The 18,198-nt window shown below is 35.4% G+C and overlaps 4 protein-coding genes across 4 annotated transcripts; 2 read left to right on the top strand and 2 right to left on the bottom strand.

Annotated features, from left to right (window-relative positions):
• The first annotated feature begins 320 nt into the window (after positions 1–320).
• LOC121731950 (post-GPI attachment to proteins factor 3) lies at positions 321–4,035 on the top strand. Its single transcript, XM_042121663.1, has 7 exons — positions 321–542; positions 628–770; positions 988–1,143; positions 1,368–1,492; positions 2,354–2,487; positions 2,969–3,176; positions 3,675–4,035. The coding sequence occupies exons 1-7, from the start codon at positions 419–421 to the stop codon at positions 3,745–3,747; spliced, it is 963 nt and encodes a 320-aa protein (XP_041977597.1). The 5' UTR covers positions 321–418; the 3' UTR covers positions 3,748–4,035.
• Positions 4,036–4,143: 108 nt separating this feature from the next.
• On the bottom strand, positions 4,144–7,009 carry LOC121731938. Its single transcript, XM_042121637.1, has 3 exons — positions 6,831–7,009; positions 4,795–6,689; positions 4,144–4,668 (listed from the first exon to the last, which is right to left on the bottom strand). Exons 1-3 carry the CDS (start codon positions 6,904–6,906, stop codon positions 4,144–4,146), a joined length of 2,496 nt encoding a protein of 831 aa, XP_041977571.1. The 5' UTR covers positions 6,907–7,009.
• Positions 7,010–7,415: 406 nt separating this feature from the next.
• Positions 7,416–10,876, bottom strand: LOC121731937 (uncharacterized protein DDB_G0283697-like). The gene is made up of 4 exons (XM_042121636.1): positions 10,756–10,876; positions 10,458–10,571; positions 8,359–10,340; positions 7,416–8,284 (listed from the first exon to the last, which is right to left on the bottom strand). Exons 2-4 carry the CDS (start codon positions 10,549–10,551, stop codon positions 7,505–7,507), a joined length of 2,856 nt encoding a protein of 951 aa, XP_041977570.1. The 5' UTR covers positions 10,552–10,571; positions 10,756–10,876; the 3' UTR covers positions 7,416–7,504.
• Positions 10,877–11,169: 293 nt separating this feature from the next.
• LOC121731956 lies at positions 11,170–17,929 on the top strand. Its single transcript, XM_042121668.1, has 2 exons — positions 11,170–11,469; positions 17,668–17,929. Exons 1-2 carry the CDS (start codon positions 11,248–11,250, stop codon positions 17,839–17,841), a joined length of 396 nt encoding a protein of 131 aa, XP_041977602.1. The 5' UTR covers positions 11,170–11,247; the 3' UTR covers positions 17,842–17,929.
• Positions 17,930–18,198: the final 269 nt, after the last annotated feature.

Below are 18,198 nucleotides of genomic sequence, written 5' to 3'. Positions count from 1 at the left end.
ATTTTTTATGTAATCTTACAGGGACTATGAACTTTTTAGTTTATGTTTATCGTTACATTACATTCTTCTGATGATTCTGAATCGTCTTAACATTCTTTAACTTCAACTTATTTATTTTTGTAATGAATTAAATCACTGAAATAGCTTAAGCTTAACTTATGCCCCATGCAAACTTTGCATGGGGCATAAGTTAAGCTCGGATGCGCCTTTGCAATTATTGCAAAGGCGCATCCGAGCTCTTGGCAATTTGTAAGTCAGCAGCTAAACTGAAGTAGAAGAAGAAGAACCGGCTTCCTTGTAAATATTTATCGTCGACGAAAAGCAAAAAATAAATTGTATGAAAAATGCGTTTCAATCAAATATAAAAACATTAAAACAAAACTTTTAAGTTACCTCTGAGTACAAATTGTTTACAAGAATGGTACAAACAGAGATACTTTTATTTTTATCTTTGTTTTCATATGGTTTGTGCAGTGAGGGTGATAGATCTCCCTATTATCAGAACTGCTTGAGAGAATGTGTTAAGAATCGTTGTACTTCAGGTGACTAAACAATTAGTACTTAAGTATTCATATTATGAAATACATCTACAGATAATGTAGATAATGTTTTCAAATTTATTTGCAGGTGTAGTCAAAAAGGCTACAAAAGATATACCACCAATACCAGCGTTATGGAGTTGCGGAGATAATTGCCGCTATTATTGTATGTTCGATACAGTGGATCGCTTCGAAGAAAGAGGCTTCCAGATACCAAAATTCCACGGGAAAGTAAGCAATATGTATTTAGGTTTTGTTAATACTACTGCTCATTTTATTGACTACATCAAGCATAATTTGCTAATAATTATGACTTAATAAGTTGTCTTTCATAGTCAGACACTAGCAGCATTTGAAACAACAATACCATCTGAAATAAAAATAGAAGCTAAAATACATCCTAAATTGTCTTAATTTTTCCATTATCCTTTAATTTATGTGTTTCTAGTGGCCAATCAGAAGAGTATTTGGTATTCAAGAACCAGCCTCTGTGTTTGGATCGATACTTAACTTGGTGGCAAATGCGTACATGTACTCTAAGATGAGGAGTAAATTTCCAGTCCGTACCATGCCAGTTGTATTATTCTGGCATGCCTTTGCTTGGGTTTGTTATAAAACTTAATTTTTATATCATTTAGAAATAATTGTGTTAATTATATAGGAATAATTGTCTTATAATTGCTTACAACATTTCATGTAACTTCAAAAGATCTTGGGAGTGTGTGCTGTTTTATTGCAGTTAAGTTTAAAGTAACTTGTCTATGAACATTGTGTGTAAGCTCAATGCACATAGACTACTCATTTTACTAAATTAATCCTCTGTTTCAGATATGTATGAATGCCTGGGTATGGTCCATAGTGTTTCACACAAGAGATGTATACTTCACAGAGTTTATGGATTATGCCGGTGCCCTGTCCATGGTTATGAGTTTGTTTGTTGCAGCTGTGATAAGGTATATTCCTATATCATTAATATTATAAATGTGAAAGTGTGTCTGTCTGTCTGCTCGCTCTTCACCCTCAATCTTTATGCCAACATAATATGCACCACTCATAGAAAATGCAAAGAAAAATATTTTTTATTACACTGTAAACAATAAATTTCTGAAGAAATATTTAAAATGTCTATTTGTGACCAACATTTGAAAAAGAAGTAAAAACTGTGTCAAAATAATTCACCTGTTTAGGACATAAATTTAATATACCTAGCGGAATAGATAAACAAAGGCCTGAGCAAGCGAGAAGTCACTATCAGTAACACTGCATGGTAAAAAGAGATGTGTGATACATGACAGCGGAACCAATTTTTTAAATTTGTTTGATGTCTAGTTGGCACTTATCGGCACGTTGACAATTTGATCTCTTAAGAAGCGCTTACACGGGTAATAATTACGGCAATAATTGCTCGGCGACATGAATGGAGCAATATGGAGCAATATGGAGCCATTTAATTCATATCGCTCGATGTCATATCGCTCAAATATTCGATGGCCACATCACTCAATATTGTATTGCGCAATATTGCTGCTTATTGCCGCAAATTGCTTGATGTAGTCGTGACGTCAAAGTTGACGAGAATTGACTGGAGTTGAGCAATTTTAGTTGCCTGTATATAAGCACACCATTAGGAAGTTGTTATTTACAGTAAACAAATTTTTACACAGACGTAAATCAATTTCGGTTTCATTTGACAGCTCGAGATTGTTGTTTTATTTCGCTAGGTATAGGAGCCCTAATCCCAGAGAGAAACACAACAAAATTATTTGTTTGGTCGTTACACAGTTACTTAATATGTACCCTGTTTATATTTTTAGGGCCTTCTACAGAGCTAAGAAGCTGGTGACAGTAATAATATTAGCGACATTGCTGTACTATGCGGAGCACGTCAGATATCTGTACTCTGGCCGTATTGACTATGACTACAACATGCATGTCAATTTATTCTTTGGTACGAATTTTCTCATAATGATATTATCATATTTTAAAAGATATTCGTTAAACAGCTTTAAAGTGCAAAACGTTTACCGATATTATTTGCGTATTTTTAAACATAATATTATGACTTTTTTTTAATCTAGAAAAGAAAGGACATTATCGTAGAACGATAATCCTTTTACTATGATAATGCCGTCCTTGCATTTCAAAGATATATTTTAACCTGGTTATAATATTGCCTACGTATTTTATATTAAGGTAATAAAATAAATTGTACTAAGCTTGTTTTAGAATCGCCTATAGTATCGAGCAAGCTCTTTTTAAAGCTTCGTCAACACGTAACGCAAAAAAAACCTGATAACAATTACTAGGTAGATGACCTGGCAATTATTATCAGAATATTTTGAAACAGACAATTTAATTACACACTTTACGGTATTATGGAAGAAGATATCAATCAATCAACTGTGCCCGCTAACACCTTTAACTTGCAGGTGTTGTTGGCTCATTAATCTGGATATTGTGGGCGGGGCGCGAGTGGGCGGCGGGGCGGCGACACGCGTGGTGGCTGCTGGCGTTCACGGCGCTGTCGGCGGCGGCGCTCACGCTAGAGGTGTTTGACTTCCCGCCAAAATACTACGCGTGGGACGCGCATGCGCTCTGGCATTTAAGCACCGCGCCGCTGCCGCTGCTGTTCTATAGGTATCCTCTATTTTGGTTTTTAGGCCGCGTTGCCACTGACGCGGAGCGGAGCTTAGCGGTGCCGAATTGACCAATCACCATGATCGAAATCTTCGCTCCGCTTTGCTGTCATTCCGCTGAATAGCATGATTGGTAATTTCGGGCACCGCTTAACTCCTCTCCGCGTCAGTGGAAACGCACCCTTAAAACTGTTTCATGAACGAAGCGAAGCGTGATTGTGTAGCCAAGACGCGCGCTATAAAATAAATAATTTTCATTGCTCCGCTCCTTTTACTTTATTGTCATTAAAAATGAATAAAGGAAAGACGAAGATAGCAACTTCCACGTCGGTTTTTCTCTTATAGAGTTTTAATTTTCTGGTGAAATACCAGGAATAACATGTTTTATCAATTTAACAAAATATGTTTTTCATAGAATAAACAGATTTCCACTTAGAGTTGGTATGGTTGGACGTTAAACTCTAGAAGTTACATAATAATGTTTCTTTGTTGATTTCAGATTCGTTATCGACGACCTCAACTACATACGCACCTCGTCGTCTATTGAAAAGAGCAATATTAAGTTGCCGTAACACATTCCTGTAATATACTGGACTCAAACTTCGCCTCAATTGATGCAATTCAGGAGATTGAAAAGCGGAAGGGTAAACGGCAAGACAAAACATGCATCTTTCGATGAAGTGCTTAGCTTCGGTATGTAGATTTGATTACACTGTAATGGCATTTATTTTAAAAAAGCTGCTTATAAGGCATTATGTAAATAATTATTATCATCTCAAGCAATACTGACTTTTTTAAATTATACACTTCAAAATTGTTTATTGTTCAGCTAAATATTGTTGAGTGGGTAATCGCATATTGTATTTAGTTTTTATCGAATAAGTCTAGTTTTTAAATGGACAATAAATATTTATTCGTTAAAAATATTTTTATTTACATAACATTTACAAAATTTAATAACATAATATCTAGGACTCCATGATGAATTTCTTCCAATCTCTTCCACAACGCATTAACTTCGCGTTCTTTAGGTACGAAATTTTCTTTCTTCCTATTGGTAATCTACACATTTTATTTGCATTCTCATATTTGGGCCGATTCGGTATATAATAATTATAATTACGATTTGGTACCACAATTGCCGCTCTCGCTTCATAATCTCTACCATACACTGCTTTCGGGTAGGACTTGAAAGATTGCGTATTGTTTTTGGGAGCGTAATATCTGCTTTGTTCGTTCAACAACTCGTCTATCCACTGTTTTCTGCATTCCTCCTTTGACCTACGTTTGTTCTTGTTACGACTCGGTGGTACCCTAATGTTGATTCCAACAGGTCTTCTTATTTTGGGCGTGTTATTCGCCTTATCTGTATAGACAGTGTATACAGTCTCGTAGTCGTCTGTATCACTAATTTCTGTTTCTTCGTCTCTATTACTTTTGTTTTTCTTGAAAACGGATAGCATTTTTGCTAGAACACCAGTTTTCTTTGGAACCTGTAAAAATCATAGTAATAGGTAGGATGTCAGTATTTGATCCGATTAAATGAATAATGTATACGTTTGCTGGTGTCATACCCCGTGTATTATTATAATAATGTTATTTATAAAATAAATGATTACCTTAGTGCTTCCCGTTACATAGCTACTTGAAACAACTGTCTCAGTATATTCATCTTCTTCAGATATATCATCATGTTTGGTAAACCTATGAGCATCATTTTCTTTAACACCGAATCCAGATTTTGGAGCTATAGCAGTGCATACCACATTGCTGGCTGTGTAAGAAGTCAGACAGGATAATAGAGCTTCCACTTGCGCATCTTTTTTCACATTCGAAACATTCAGGCTTACATCTCTACACGTACGATTAATCTTTGTGTTTGATGTAGAATCGTTGGTGGCAGCTATTATTTCATCATTGCTAGATCCAGCATTACTTGGATTATCCGCGCTTGTCTTGATTGATTTATAAATTTCTTTTATAAGTTCACCTGTTTCTTTATTATCTGGTTTGATAATCTCTACATTATCTGTATTTGTAGATCGAGTAGTAGCAGATTTGGGGCATAGAGCACTTTGTGGTGCTTCTTTCGTGGGACATTTTATAGGCTGCAAAGGCATGTTTGAAAAACAGTACTGTGTTAAAGGTACTTGTCCTGTGAATGGCAAGAGATAGGGATTTGTGCAATAATTTGAGGTGTTGTACATAAAGCTATGGAGAAACGTCGAGCGTTGCATATCGTTACCGGAGGAATCGTTTTGAATCACAGCGTCTCTCTTCCTTTCGTCATCTTTGATATAACGAGTTTCAGTGTTAGTTTTTATTTCATTTAAGACTGTTCGTAACATCTTCTTTATTTCGTTCAACATAGCCTCTGTTTTGGTGCAGTCGCAGATAGCGGTTTTTATTTGGATACTTGAAATGTTTTCTTTTAAACTTTTCTCAACTTTATTTTTATGTATTTTTACAGGTGTGCATGACCCTTTGTAAATGTTTGTTGCCTCGCGATGTCCAGCTTTACTGTGTATAGTATGTTTTTGACATGTATTCTTACATTTGGTTTGTTTAGAAACTTTGAATTCTCTATTATTGTCTATTGCATAATTGTAGCAGTGCGTATGTTGAGTATCATGTTGTAGCGACCATTCCGCGTTGTTAATGTTGTAATGTATTTTTAATTTATTATCGTTTCTTGAATTAGGCTTCTTTTTAGTAGATCTCTCTTTAACAGGAAGTAAATCAACTATGCTTGGTTCATTTTTAACCTTTTCTGTTTTTTTAAGTGGGAAGACTGCTGCGTCACTTTTATCCTCATCGTTCATATAAATATCAACGTTTTGAAATCTACCGTGACAACATGAACATACCTCAGAGTCATATGGCACTGATTTTTTGCTGTGACTTAAATCCCTGCAAACTGGTTCAGAGAAGTGGCTCGTGTCTGAACACTCCCGTAGCACCAGTTTAGGATCATAGTGTTTTCGGAACACATCAGACAAGTACGAGTAGCTCAGTTTGTTCATTTCAGGTAAATTCGGCCCGTAATCTGTATGTGCATAGTACACGAATTGAGTCTGTCCCCTATTCTGTGTTTGTTTTTTCCGTTTTCTGAAAATGTTCTTTACGCATTTGTTGGCGTTGAACTTGCGTTTGTCCCATTTGGATTTCATGGTTTGTTCCGACATGGCTCGCTCGTATATCGCTTCAATGAGAGGTTTCGAGTGAGAAGATAATTCGGTAGTCACGTTCGAGAAATTTTGATCCAAAGTGTAGTCGAGAGACGGGCTATTGTCGCACTGGGAGATGGCTACAGACTGGTTTGCTGCTGATGAGTCATATATTACTCTTCTATCTAATCTATTGCAATCGATTTTGATTTTATGTTTAGCTGCACTTTTTTGTTTTTTGGCATCACTTAATTCTTTTTCCAGCAATAGTATTTTCTGTTGAAGATCGGTGACATCTATTGGTATACACGAGATTATTTTTACTTCCGTCTGGGATGGAGAGTTACCTAAAAAGCATGTGATAAGTATATGAATCTTTCTCCTCGTTTACATAATACATTATTATAAATTCCTATAAATTATAATACGTAAGTTGTTGCCGACAGGACAATAGATAATTTAAAATTTATTTATTTATCTTGTTTTACCTAAATTAAAAGCTATGCGTCGTAAGAAATTTTCAATGCCTTTAAATCTTGGTTTACAAGTATCTTCTTGGCTCATCTTGATTTCTTCATCGGTAGTTTGTACACTTTTTAAATTTTATTCAGTGTTAGCTTGCAAATCTTGACTCCAATATTCTTATTTTGTTTACTTTTAATATCACTTTTAAATTTATTTTGAACGAAACCGAAAGCAAAAAATTACAACAACAAATTGTCATTTTTGATCGACGATTTTTTCTGTCGGTAGTGGCAAAGCATTGGCAAAAAGTACAATAATTAAAAGTGTTGATCATAGATTTATTGAGGTAGCTATACTATGGCTATACTCAATTTATATGTAAGCATCGAATTAGCATTGTATTTCTATGCCTGTAGTACACAAAATTAAACAAAAATATCACGCACCTAAATATTCTGCTTCCAATTTTTATTACGGATAACTTGGAAGAAGTTTCTTAAAGTAGGGTATCAACTATCAACCCATTTCACTGCAATATTAGTGGAAGGAATGTTTGCAAAATAGAAACATAATGTTATTGTAGGAGCCCAACAAAAATTTGAAAAACATTTTGCATTTTCAAAATATATTTTTCGAAAAGAATGTACACTAAACATAAAACTGAACACATGTTTAACGGAAACCAATTCTGTTACACTTAAATGAAATATTTAGGTTTAATCAACTTAGGTGGATTACCATAACTAGATGGGTCGTTCCCTAGGAGCGTTTTGACTATGAGATTCCTTGGCGAAAAAGGATTTCTTTTGTAAAACAATTTTTTTATTAGTGCATTCTTCATCTTGGTATCTCCTTGTGCGAGCTGCTGTTGGGTTTTAAAAGTAAAATCTTTTGGAATAGCTCCAGTTTTGGCGCTCTCCTTCAATGTTTTCCAGTTAAAAATACCAGATTTGGTTTTAGCCGGTGGTTTACTTTTCTCCGATGGTTCGCTCGCTACTTTAACTTTCTTAGGAACTAGTAACTTTTTGAACAGGGACATTTTTCTCTCGCTTTGTGTCCCTGCACTTTTTACTTCTATTTCTTTAAGGCATAATGGGACTTGCGGCATGGGACCTTCGGGGTGGTAACGTTGGTAGGGAGGAGTTTGGGGGTTGTCGTGATAGTACGGAGGAATGTTTGGATGATCGGGATAGTATGGAGAGTGGTTTCTTGCAGTGTTACGAGGAGTAAAGCGTGGACTCGCCATTGGAGTGCTATGCTTCATAGTTTTGTATGGTTGACGTTTTATTGGAGGTGGGTGATAATATTCTTGACTGTACATAGCATAGTTTGTGATGTTCTGCCTGAAAGGAGGCGGCCTTTCTTCAATATCTTCTTCTATGATATCTTCACCCTCGCTTATCTCGTCTAAGACGTCATTCTTCTTTTTTCCCCATTTCCAAGGAGTGAAGATATCCTTCAGCTTGTTAGTTTTTATCTGAAAAAATAGTGCATTAAAATATAAAAATACATAACATCAATACATAGCCCAAATGTTAAGCAAGTACTCACTTCTCTTATTTCAAATGTGGGGTTGAAATCAGTTGTGGAACGCGTTGCTTCAACGCTAAACCTTTCGAGCGCTGTATCAGAGAAACTTGTATTAGAGTAGATATTACAGGAGTCCCCACGTCCAATAGCCTCGCAACTTTTGGATACGCATCTTTTCGTATTCATATATTTTTTATTGTAATTCGAAGCAATAGAACTGTCCCCAACACTTCTAGTTACAAAATATTGTCGGTGCTTTGATTTTAAGTCTTCCTTCTTATTGACTGTTATGGGATTTTGTGTAACAAAGTTATGAATTTCTTTGAGAAGCTCGTGAGTTTCGCTACTGCTATTACTTTCATGTTTATGATCACACGTAGATGAACTTCGTTTGGGTTGTTTAGAAGCCTTAGCACTTGAATTGCAGGTGTTACTGACATTAGGAAACAGATATCCGTTTTGTAAATAGTTGACTGGATAAATAGGCATTACAGGATAGCAGCAATTGTTGGGGAAAATTGGCATAACTGGTGGTACGTTATAGTGAGGGTAGGTATTTCCTATATTGGTATTATTAAGATTTGTAGTTGCATTTGCTTGATAGTTACTTGTGTCGGATAACCCGTGTAAGTTGTTATTGTTTGATGATAGTTTAGTATTGTTGCCGCCATGTGCCGAATTTTCGTTTATTACTGTTATAAAACTCTGTAGTAAATCTTTAATTTCAGCAAGGTTTCTGTCCGTATCAGTGCTTTGTTTACTTTCGTTTACATTCTCGTCATGCGACTCAATATTTCGAAATAAAAGGGTAGACATTCCTCTTCTTAAATTATTATTTTTCTCCGTACGGTTGTCAGATGTACCGTTAATTTCATCCTGGCTTTGATTTTTATTATGAAAACTTGTACTATGACTGATTCCATCACTTTCATCATACATTTTTGCCTGTAGATTTAATCGAGGTCGTAGAGTTCTCGGTGATGGACGTACTTCATTATATTTGTTGCTTGCAATCGAAGCATATTCAATTTTCTTCCTAGCTTTGGGGCTCGATTTTTCCTTGACTGGAATAAGATCATAAAGGTCAGCATTGTTGAAATCATTTAAACCTTTAGAATGACCATGATATCGACTTCTTTTTTTCGAACTGTATAAACGAGCGTCGCAAACGCTTCTCATATCACTGACATTGCTGTTAATCTTTTTGTAGTCATGTCTTTTCGGTTGATCAAAACAGCAGGAACATAAATCGTAGTCGTAACAAATTTTGTCTCGCATGGAATATTCTTTATCTCGACACACAGGCGCAGATAATTGACTCATATTAGAGTGTTGCACATCAAACATTTTGGTTGGTTTGTATTGTTTTTTTATGATACTAGAAATAAAGTCTTCGTCTACCACGGTACGGCGTCTGATCTTTTTCGAATTTGAAGACGAAGGGTCTAAATATCTAGTTTCGTTTTTGTGCGGCTGCTTATATTGCTTTTCTGTTTTGATTGCTCTCTGGTATTCTTTAATTGCACGTTTCTTTTTGCGTTCTTTGATAGTGTTTTGATTATATGCAAGATGTCGCGCAGTTAATTTCTTACAATGATCGAATTCATCTTCTTGTTGCCACATTTCACGAACTTTAGGTCGTTTAGATTTCTTTTCCTCATATTTAGTCTCTGATGTATCGTGTATCATAATATCATTGTTTTTCATTTTACGTCTTGATGTCTCGCTAGCATCGGTTTTTTCGTAATGACTACTTGTTGCTCTGTACAAAACTTTAGTTTCATTAGTATTTGAATGTCTATGAGATGCTCTATCACTCGTTTTACTTTCGGGTAAAGTTTGTTTGTTCCGATGGTCTGAACAATCGTTTATCTGTGTCGAGCTATAACAATGCTTGCTTATTTTGTTGAGTTGGGTTTCGAGGCTGCTTATCTTTTCTTTAAGGTCGGAGATGCTTATTTGAGGAGACGATTGGTTTTTGTTGTTTGTGTCTGATTTAGTATCTGCAAAAGAACTGACGGTTAAATGGTTGACTTAGCATACGTTTGTAACGAATGGTTGCCTTTAATCTTAACAAATAGGGAGAAGAAATTTAGTATAATATTTACAAATCGGCGTACTCAGTGCTTTGCAGAAGAAGTTTTTGATGTTGCGACAACGCTTTTTAGTGCGAGACGATATCCGACGGCGCGGGCGAGGCGTCGTTATCGTCATAACTTATTCATCAACTGAAACTAATGATATGTATGATGTAAATTAATGATTTAGTATGAGAGTAAGATATGGAACCAGTATCATTTTAGCAGAAGCTCCATGCTTATAATAATAGTCGGATGGAAGATTATGAAAGCGCCATTCTACATTACTAGCAACGATTGGGTCGATTCAGATTGCCATTGCGATCACGCTGTATCTTACCAAGGTCACGGATTACAGTAAATTTCGATCATTACACGCCAAAACAAAAGTAAGGAAGCTTTTTTCTTCTAAAATTTAACTTATGAGTAAATATCTCAAAAAATATCTAATTTATTTGACTTTTTAATTTCATTTATTGAAGTTTCGCATTGATTAATTTGATAGTAGGGATCAAATATTTTTTTAAATATCGACAGGATATAAGTAATCTTCATGGTCTGGTCTCGATACTTGATTACTAGTAAACGATTCTCTCGATAATGATTATCTTTTTCAGAGATTGCACCACAATGTTTAAACCACCACTTCATTTCGGATTCGAGTTTGTTGGAATCCCTAATAGGTTCAAATTGCAGAATTCACGTTCAAGTTTTTTGTCACCACTGCCCCGTGTATTATTTTTCTCTTTGGTCACCACCCAATAGTTGTCAATAGTAATCAACGTCAAACAATAATTTTATTTAAGTACGGTACACAAAATTTCCGTTCGAAATGTTCTCAAAGCTCAAACCCCTCACGCGGTTGATGCGCGTAGCAATAACACCAGTACGTAAGGCGTACTTACCTCCCACGCAGTACGATCAGCCGCTGCCGAAGAGACTCCACCTGGGTTACGTACTGCGGGTGTACTGGGAGACGGTGCCACTGTTCGCTGTGACGTGCGTCAGTCTTGGATGCATGTTCGCGTCTATCGCCTGGGCGTGTAAGCACAAGGTAACGTTCGGTTCTGAACATTAGCTACAGTACCTCAGGTAATGTTTTTAGACAATCAGTTTTGTTTTGAAATGAACACGATAACGAGCAGACACATCGCCTGATAATAAGGGAACGGGAAGGGACGACCTCTGTGGCTCAATTGGTTGAGTGTGTGGCAGCTCAAGCCGGGGGTCGCGGGTTCGAATCCCGCCGACGGAACAAAAAGATTTCAATGTTCCCGGGTCTGGATGTGTATTAAATAAAAACCTTAATATATGTATAGTATAAAAATATTAAGTATATTTCCGTTGTCTGGTACCTGTGACACAAGTCCTTCAGGTACTTAGCACGGGGCCAGACTGACGTGGTGTGAAGCGTCCATAGATATTATTATTATATTATAACTCCGTCGAACATCTGGAACACAGGAGGGGTCGCAAATATGCAGCCAGAAAACGGCAAGTGGTTTCTCCTTATTGAATATGCATACGAGGGCTGCTATTTATGTATCCGGAATTAAAAAAAGAAACAAACATATATCATTTAATATGGTTTTATTGCTTTTCAAAATATTCGCCGCGATGATCGACACACTTTTGCATACGCTGGAACCAATTTTCATAGCACTTTTTCCATTCTGATTGAGGTATCTCCAAAACGTGCATTTTGAACGCATCAACAGCCTCTTCGCGGCTCGAAAAACGTTGACCACGTAATTTGTTCTTCGCGTATGGAAATAAAAAGAAATCGTTAGGTGCCAAATCAGGGCTGTACGGCGGATGACCAGTCAATTCGATCTTTTGAACCTCCAAAAACTGAGTTGTTTCAGCTGAGGTGTGACAGCTAGCATTGTCGTGATGTAATATGATTCTGCGTTGTCGGTTGTCCTTTCTTATTTCTTCAAAGACTTCTGGTAAACAAATGGTCGTATACCATTCAGAATTAACCGTTTTACGATTCTCTAATGGCACTGTAGCCACATGTCCATTAATTCCAAAAAAACAGGCGATCATTTGCTTCAAAGTACTTTTTGCACGAGTAACTTTTGTTGGTTTCGGCTCATCTTGGAACACCCACACCGTTGACTGTTGTTTAGTTTCGGGGTCATATGCCGTCCAGACCGTCCAGGTTTAATTCATGTAGGATTGTCAAATATAATCGAAACCGAAATCTGGGTGAAGGCTGCAAAAAAGCAGCCTATTACCGTAAATAATCTAATTGATGCCGCCTCTGCATTAGAGAAGAATAATTCTACAGTTCGAATTAGAAAAGCCCTTTCCAAAAGCAATAAAACATTGTTGTGGCAGGCGCAGCAAAAACTTCGGCCAACGTTCAAGCACGTATGGTTTCAAGATGGAAAGGTCCTTGCTCGTACAGATGACGGTGGGAAGCCCTACGTTGCGAGATGTGAGGAAGACATCGACACGATACTTGAACAAGTAGCTACTATGAATCGGTAAAAGTAGACCCAGTTGGGCATGATTTATCATCGAGTCACTGTGAGTTACAAAATTGTTTTAATATTAATGACTTTAGAAAGAAATTTTCTTACATAAATTCGAAGATGATTAAACTTACGTTATTGCATGTTAATATAAGATCGCTTAAGAAAAATTTTTCTAGTTTACTGCAGTTTGTTATGTCATCTAAATTATGTATTGATGTATTAATATTGTCTGAGGTAAATATATCGCATGAACTTATAAATATGTATCAAATAAACGGATATAGATTGCACAGCGAGCTACGTAAAAACCGAAAAGGTGGAGGACTATTTGTTTACATTAAAAATTGTCATACATTTTCTAGATACGACCATGTTACTCTTACTCACTGTGAATCGATAATAGGTAAAATCAGCACGTCCTCCAATTATTCGTCAGTAATCTGTGCAATATATAGACCGCCGTCTGAGAGTAAGCACTTATATATTAATGAGATTAAGCATATACTAAATAACTCCTCGTTTACTAATATTGATGTATACTTGCTAGGGGACATAAATATTGACCTCAAACAAAGAAATAACATGTGTGATTATTATATGAATAAAATGTCCGGCTGTGGTCTAACGAGTGTTATATCTGACTATACTAGATTAGAAAAATTAAAAGATAAAATAACCAGATCTTGCTTAGATCATATTTTTGTTAAAACACACTCATTAGACGTTTACTCGGCTGCGTTGGGCTCTTGTCTAGCTGATCACCGCGCTGTAGTTATGTCATGCATAGATAAGGCGACGTCTTACATACAGGATGATACAAAATATACACAGTTAATTGATAATAATAAAATGAAGTCGTTACTGTCAGAAATAGATTTTGGTAATATACTTACTGCAGATTGTCCCTTAAAGATATATGACACTTTGAAAAATACATTTAATGAGTGCTATAATTCAGCCACATTCTACAAAAAAGTTAATTGCAATAGCAAAAGGAATAAAAACCCATGGATTACTAACAAAATTAATGAGATGTGTGTACAGCGAGATAAACTATTTATTCAGTTAAAAAAGGACTCAACTAATGCCGTGTTAAGAATTGAGTATAATAAATTCAGAAATAAAACACGTAAATTAATAGAAAAATCTAGAAACAGGTATTACATTGATCTGATAAACAAAAATAAAATGGACACACAAAAGCTATGGCAAACTCTTAATAATCTAACGGGGCGTTCTAAGATGTCTATAGAAGAAACAATATTAAAATCATTTAAAAATAAAATTAGCATTAAAGAAATTTCGTGAAAGTGTAAAGAAAATCTTGCCAAATTGTAGTAAATTCATCTTAAATAAATCAGATTACGAAGTTCCCGTAAATAAATCAATATTTTTTAAGAAAGCAACATATAAAGACGTTCTCAAAATTATACAAGGACTTAATGACAATAAATCTCCCGGAATTGATAGGATTCGATGTATAGATATTAAAAGTGTCGCTCATAAAATAATAAATGTGATAGTAAAATTAATTAATACAAGCGTGAGAAGTGGAATATATCCGCAGCAACTCAAAACAGGAATCGTAAGACCAATTTATAAGAGTGGTAGTCACATTGAATATAGCAACTATAGGCCTATAACTATATTGCCAGTTATTGACAAAATAGTAGAAAAGTTTGTGTGCTCTCAAATACAAAATTTCTATACTAAAAATGATATACTATCAGCTAACCAATATGGATTTCAACCTAAGAAATCGACCGGACAGTTATTATCCAAGTTTACAAACGAGGTAAATAAATGTTTAGATAACAAAAAACACGTACTACTACTTTTTATAGATTTTAGCAAAGCCTTTGATACTTTAAAACACAGTACACTACTGCAAAAACTAGACAATTCTGGAATTAGGGGTCACATATTAAAATGGTGCAAAAATTACTTATCAGGTCGAAAATATAAAGTAAAAATAGGAAATGAATTTAGTGATGATGTTGATATTGAAGATGGAACAGCTCAGGGGTCCGTGATCGGTCCAAAGCACTATCTCTCGTATGTTAATAACATGGAAAATGTAGTAAAGAATTGTCCTCTATTCCAGTTCGCAGATGACACCTGTCTGATGGCTGTTAGTGAAAATATTAGTAGGGCAGCTAAACTTTTGCAAGAAGACTTTACGCGGATTGCTAAATGGGCCCATGATGCTAACCTTGTAATAAATGCAAAAAAAACAAAAATAATACATGTTCACTCATCACATGTTAAAGATTCTCGTCCGTTTAATATCATTGCGCACGATCACAAGTGCTTACATGATGAAAAAGAATGTAAAGACACAATATGTATGAAAATTGAACAAGTGACACATCATAAGTATCTAGGACTAATTGTGGACAATAGATTTAACTGGTCATATCATGTAGATGCTGTTTGTGATAAGTTGAGGGCAATTCTAGTCAAATTCAAACTGATAAAAAGTAAAGTTCCATACCGCATCTTATTAAATATGTATGTGGCCCTAGCAGAGTCAGTTATCTCCTACGGGTTAACAAGTTATGGGAGAACATTTAACACCTACTTAAACAGAGTATATAAGTTACAATTAAGACTTTTAAAAACAATAATACCATCAAAATTAAGACACAAGTACGATGATACCTCATACTTATTTAAGTTATGTAAGGTATTACCTATTTTTGAAAAATTTAAACTATTATTACTATGTGAACAGTATTTAAATAAAAATCTACTGATGCCTACATATCACAGATGTACGACTAGAAAAGTATCTGATGGCATATTTGAAATACCGAAATTTAAAAATTACTATGGCAAAAGAACTGTGGAATATTTGCTACCATCTCTAATAAATAGCATCCCACAAAGTGTAAAAAGTAAATTTAAAGAAAATAATTATAGAAAATTATTAAAAAACTATTACTATGATATTATGGTGAGGCTGTGAAGGACCAAAATTAACATAATAATATTATGTTAATTGTGGTCTTTTTTGGCTTCACTATCTATATTATATACTGATAGTACATACTATATACAATACGCATGCATCCTAGTGGTATGAGTCATCGACCGATCCCAAGATATTATTTTATGTCGCAGGGCTAGGGCGCAATAGGGTATAAATACCTTTTTATTTAAAAGTGGCAACAATACATAAAAATAACTTGTAACACATGATCATAAAAATTAAAAAGGGGGAGAAGATCAGTTCATTAATACTCGGTGAATTTATATAATATTATTATGGTATACATCCATGCATGCACCCTAGTGGTATGAGCAATCTACCGACCCCAAGATATAATATTGTATCGTAGGGCTAGGGTACATAGCATAATAACTGCTCGTGTACCTAACAACAGCTAACCATATCCTAAAATGATAGATGTATTAATATTCTGTTAATACGAGTATTACATTTAAAATAAAACCAATAAATCAGTGTGTACACAAAGTAATGATAACATCCTGTATGTGAAGGGTCGATGCTTACGACAAAAACCGGTCCAGTCGCAGTCCGCAGTTCACAGCTGACACTATATTGTTATACTTACTGATAAGTGATGTAGTTTAGCAAATTAAATTGTAATAATGTTTTTATTTGCAACTGCAAAAATACATCATATTTAGTTTATACTACACTATATTTGTTATTAGCTGTACTTCCCCGTGAAGGATGAATAACTTTAGTCAATAGATTATTGGATAAGTTTATTTGTTTATTAGTTTCTTACTAGATTATAGTGATAAAATGTTGCGCGTGGTGAACTTTCTAAGCTGTACCAGACAAACCTTGCAGGTTTATGGTACACTCTCAATTAGACATAAGTTATAATTTGTATTACTTAAATAAATAAATAAATAAATGCATAGATCCAAGATTCATCGTGTAGATATTATAAACGGCTTTTGACGTACCACGGTTGTATTTTTTTATCATTTTTTTGCAGCAATCGACACGAGCCCGTTTTTGATCGATTGTCAAGTTGTGCGGAATCCAACGCGAACATATTTTTTTTACAGCCAAATGTTCGTGTAATATCTTATGTATGCTCGTCATACTTATGCCTAAGGACGCCTCTATCTCGCGATATGTAACATGACGATCACGCATTATTAGTTCCCGCACAGCATCTATATTTTGTGGGACAACAGCTGTTTTTGGGCGACCTTCTTTATTTTCATCCGTGAGCATAGACCGCCCACGATTAAACTCACTGTACCAGTGATAAACAGTGGTTTTTGATGGTGCTTCATCTCCAAAAGTTGCGGTGAGTTGAATAAAGCACTGTTGTTGATTTAGCCCACGCCGAAAATCGTAGTAAATCATTGCACGAAAATGTTCACGCGTTAAATCCATGGCAAATGAAGACACGCAATTTTCAAAATGACGCCACAATGGAAAAATAATTGACAGTCACATGAAACAAAATGTATTCTTCAACCAAAGAGTTCTATTTTCAAATGTTGTAATTACTTTTTAAATATTGTTCTTGTAAGTGGCCAGTTCCGGATACATAAATAGCAGCCCTCGTAATTTTGCCATATTTCTCCGTCAGCACTTTTTATATCGGTCCCTAGCTTTTCCTATATTTATCAGCTTCGGTTGCATTTTCATTCTGCAAAATACATCTGCGTCTGCTTAAAAATTCAGCTTTTTTAAAACTGTGTTCTAATAGTACATAAATTTTTTCGTGTGTTTCGGAGTGCCTGCACATCCTTATTATATCCCAAAACCTCCCCAGGTGGACGTAGTATTCACCAACTCCGGCGGCAGTATCTCCCGCACGATGGACCTGCGGAACCCCACCGTCCACAAAATGGTCCTCATCAACCAGTACTACGAGCCCTGGCCCGAGATGCAGGACGTATTGGACAAGATGGCCAGAGCGGAGGAGAGGCTGATGGAGGGTCAATGACGTCACGATATTATTTGGATTAAACTTTTAATTTGTATTTGTCTGACGGCATACTGAGCTATGACGTAAGGACTTTGAATTAAAAATTTTGATTTCTAGAATTTGGTTTCAATTCTAATACCTTCTAAATAGCTTGTCCGCTGTATATCAGGATTCGGAAGCGCATTTTTTAAAAGTTATACAAAATTGGAATGGCGCGTGTCTTTCTATGCTACACTCACATACTTACAGCTTAATTAGACATTGAGTTGTATTGGTATTAACAAAAAATTAAAACCGACTTCCAAGGTAAAAACAATAATAACATCCTTATAATATGAACTAAAAAGTATTAAATAATTTTTCCTAATAGTGCCT

Source organism: Aricia agestis, chromosome 11 (assembly GCF_905147365.1).
Source record: "Aricia agestis chromosome 11, ilAriAges1.1, whole genome shotgun sequence".
In the NCBI taxonomy this organism is placed as follows: domain Eukaryota; kingdom Metazoa; phylum Arthropoda; class Insecta; order Lepidoptera; family Lycaenidae; genus Aricia; species Aricia agestis.
This window is presented reverse-complemented; position numbering and strand designations above follow the sequence as displayed.

What these genes read in the sequence shown, in the direction of transcription:
- LOC121731956 (XM_042121668.1), top strand. Translation starts at nt 11,248, where the DNA reads ATGTTCTCAAAGCTCAAACCCCTCACGCGGTTGATGCGCGTAGCAATA. An exon ending in CCTGGGCGTGTAAGCACAAG is followed by an intron (nt 11,470 to 17,667) that starts GTAACGTTCGGT and finishes AAACCTCCCCAG; the next exon opens with GTGGACGTAGTATTCACCAA.
- LOC121731938 (XM_042121637.1), bottom strand. Translation starts at nt 6,906, where the DNA reads ATGAGCCAAGAAGATACTTGTAAACCAAGATTTAAAGGCATTGAAAAT. An exon ending in ACGCATAGCTTTTAATTTAG is followed by an intron (nt 6,690 to 6,830) that starts GTAAAACAAGAT and finishes CATGCTTTTTAG; the next exon opens with GTAACTCTCCATCCCAGACG. An exon ending in ATGTAACGGGAAGCACTAAG is followed by an intron (nt 4,669 to 4,794) that starts GTAATCATTTAT and finishes TGATTTTTACAG; the next exon opens with GTTCCAAAGAAAACTGGTGT.
- LOC121731950 (XM_042121663.1), top strand. Translation starts at nt 419, where the DNA reads ATGGTACAAACAGAGATACTTTTATTTTTATCTTTGTTTTCATATGGT. An exon ending in TCTGGCATGCCTTTGCTTGG is followed by an intron (nt 1,144 to 1,367) that starts GTTTGTTATAAA and finishes CCTCTGTTTCAG; the next exon opens with ATATGTATGAATGCCTGGGT. An exon ending in CTGCCGCTGCTGTTCTATAG is followed by an intron (nt 3,177 to 3,674) that starts GTATCCTCTATT and finishes TGTTGATTTCAG; the next exon opens with ATTCGTTATCGACGACCTCA.
- LOC121731937 (XM_042121636.1), bottom strand. Translation starts at nt 10,551, where the DNA reads ATGACGATAACGACGCCTCGCCCGCGCCGTCGGATATCGTCTCGCACT. An exon ending in CTTCTTCTGCAAAGCACTGA is followed by an intron (nt 10,341 to 10,457) that starts GTACGCCGATTT and finishes GTTCTTTTGCAG; the next exon opens with ATACTAAATCAGACACAAAC. An exon ending in CCACATTTGAAATAAGAGAA is followed by an intron (nt 8,285 to 8,358) that starts GTGAGTACTTGC and finishes CTATTTTTTCAG; the next exon opens with ATAAAAACTAACAAGCTGAA.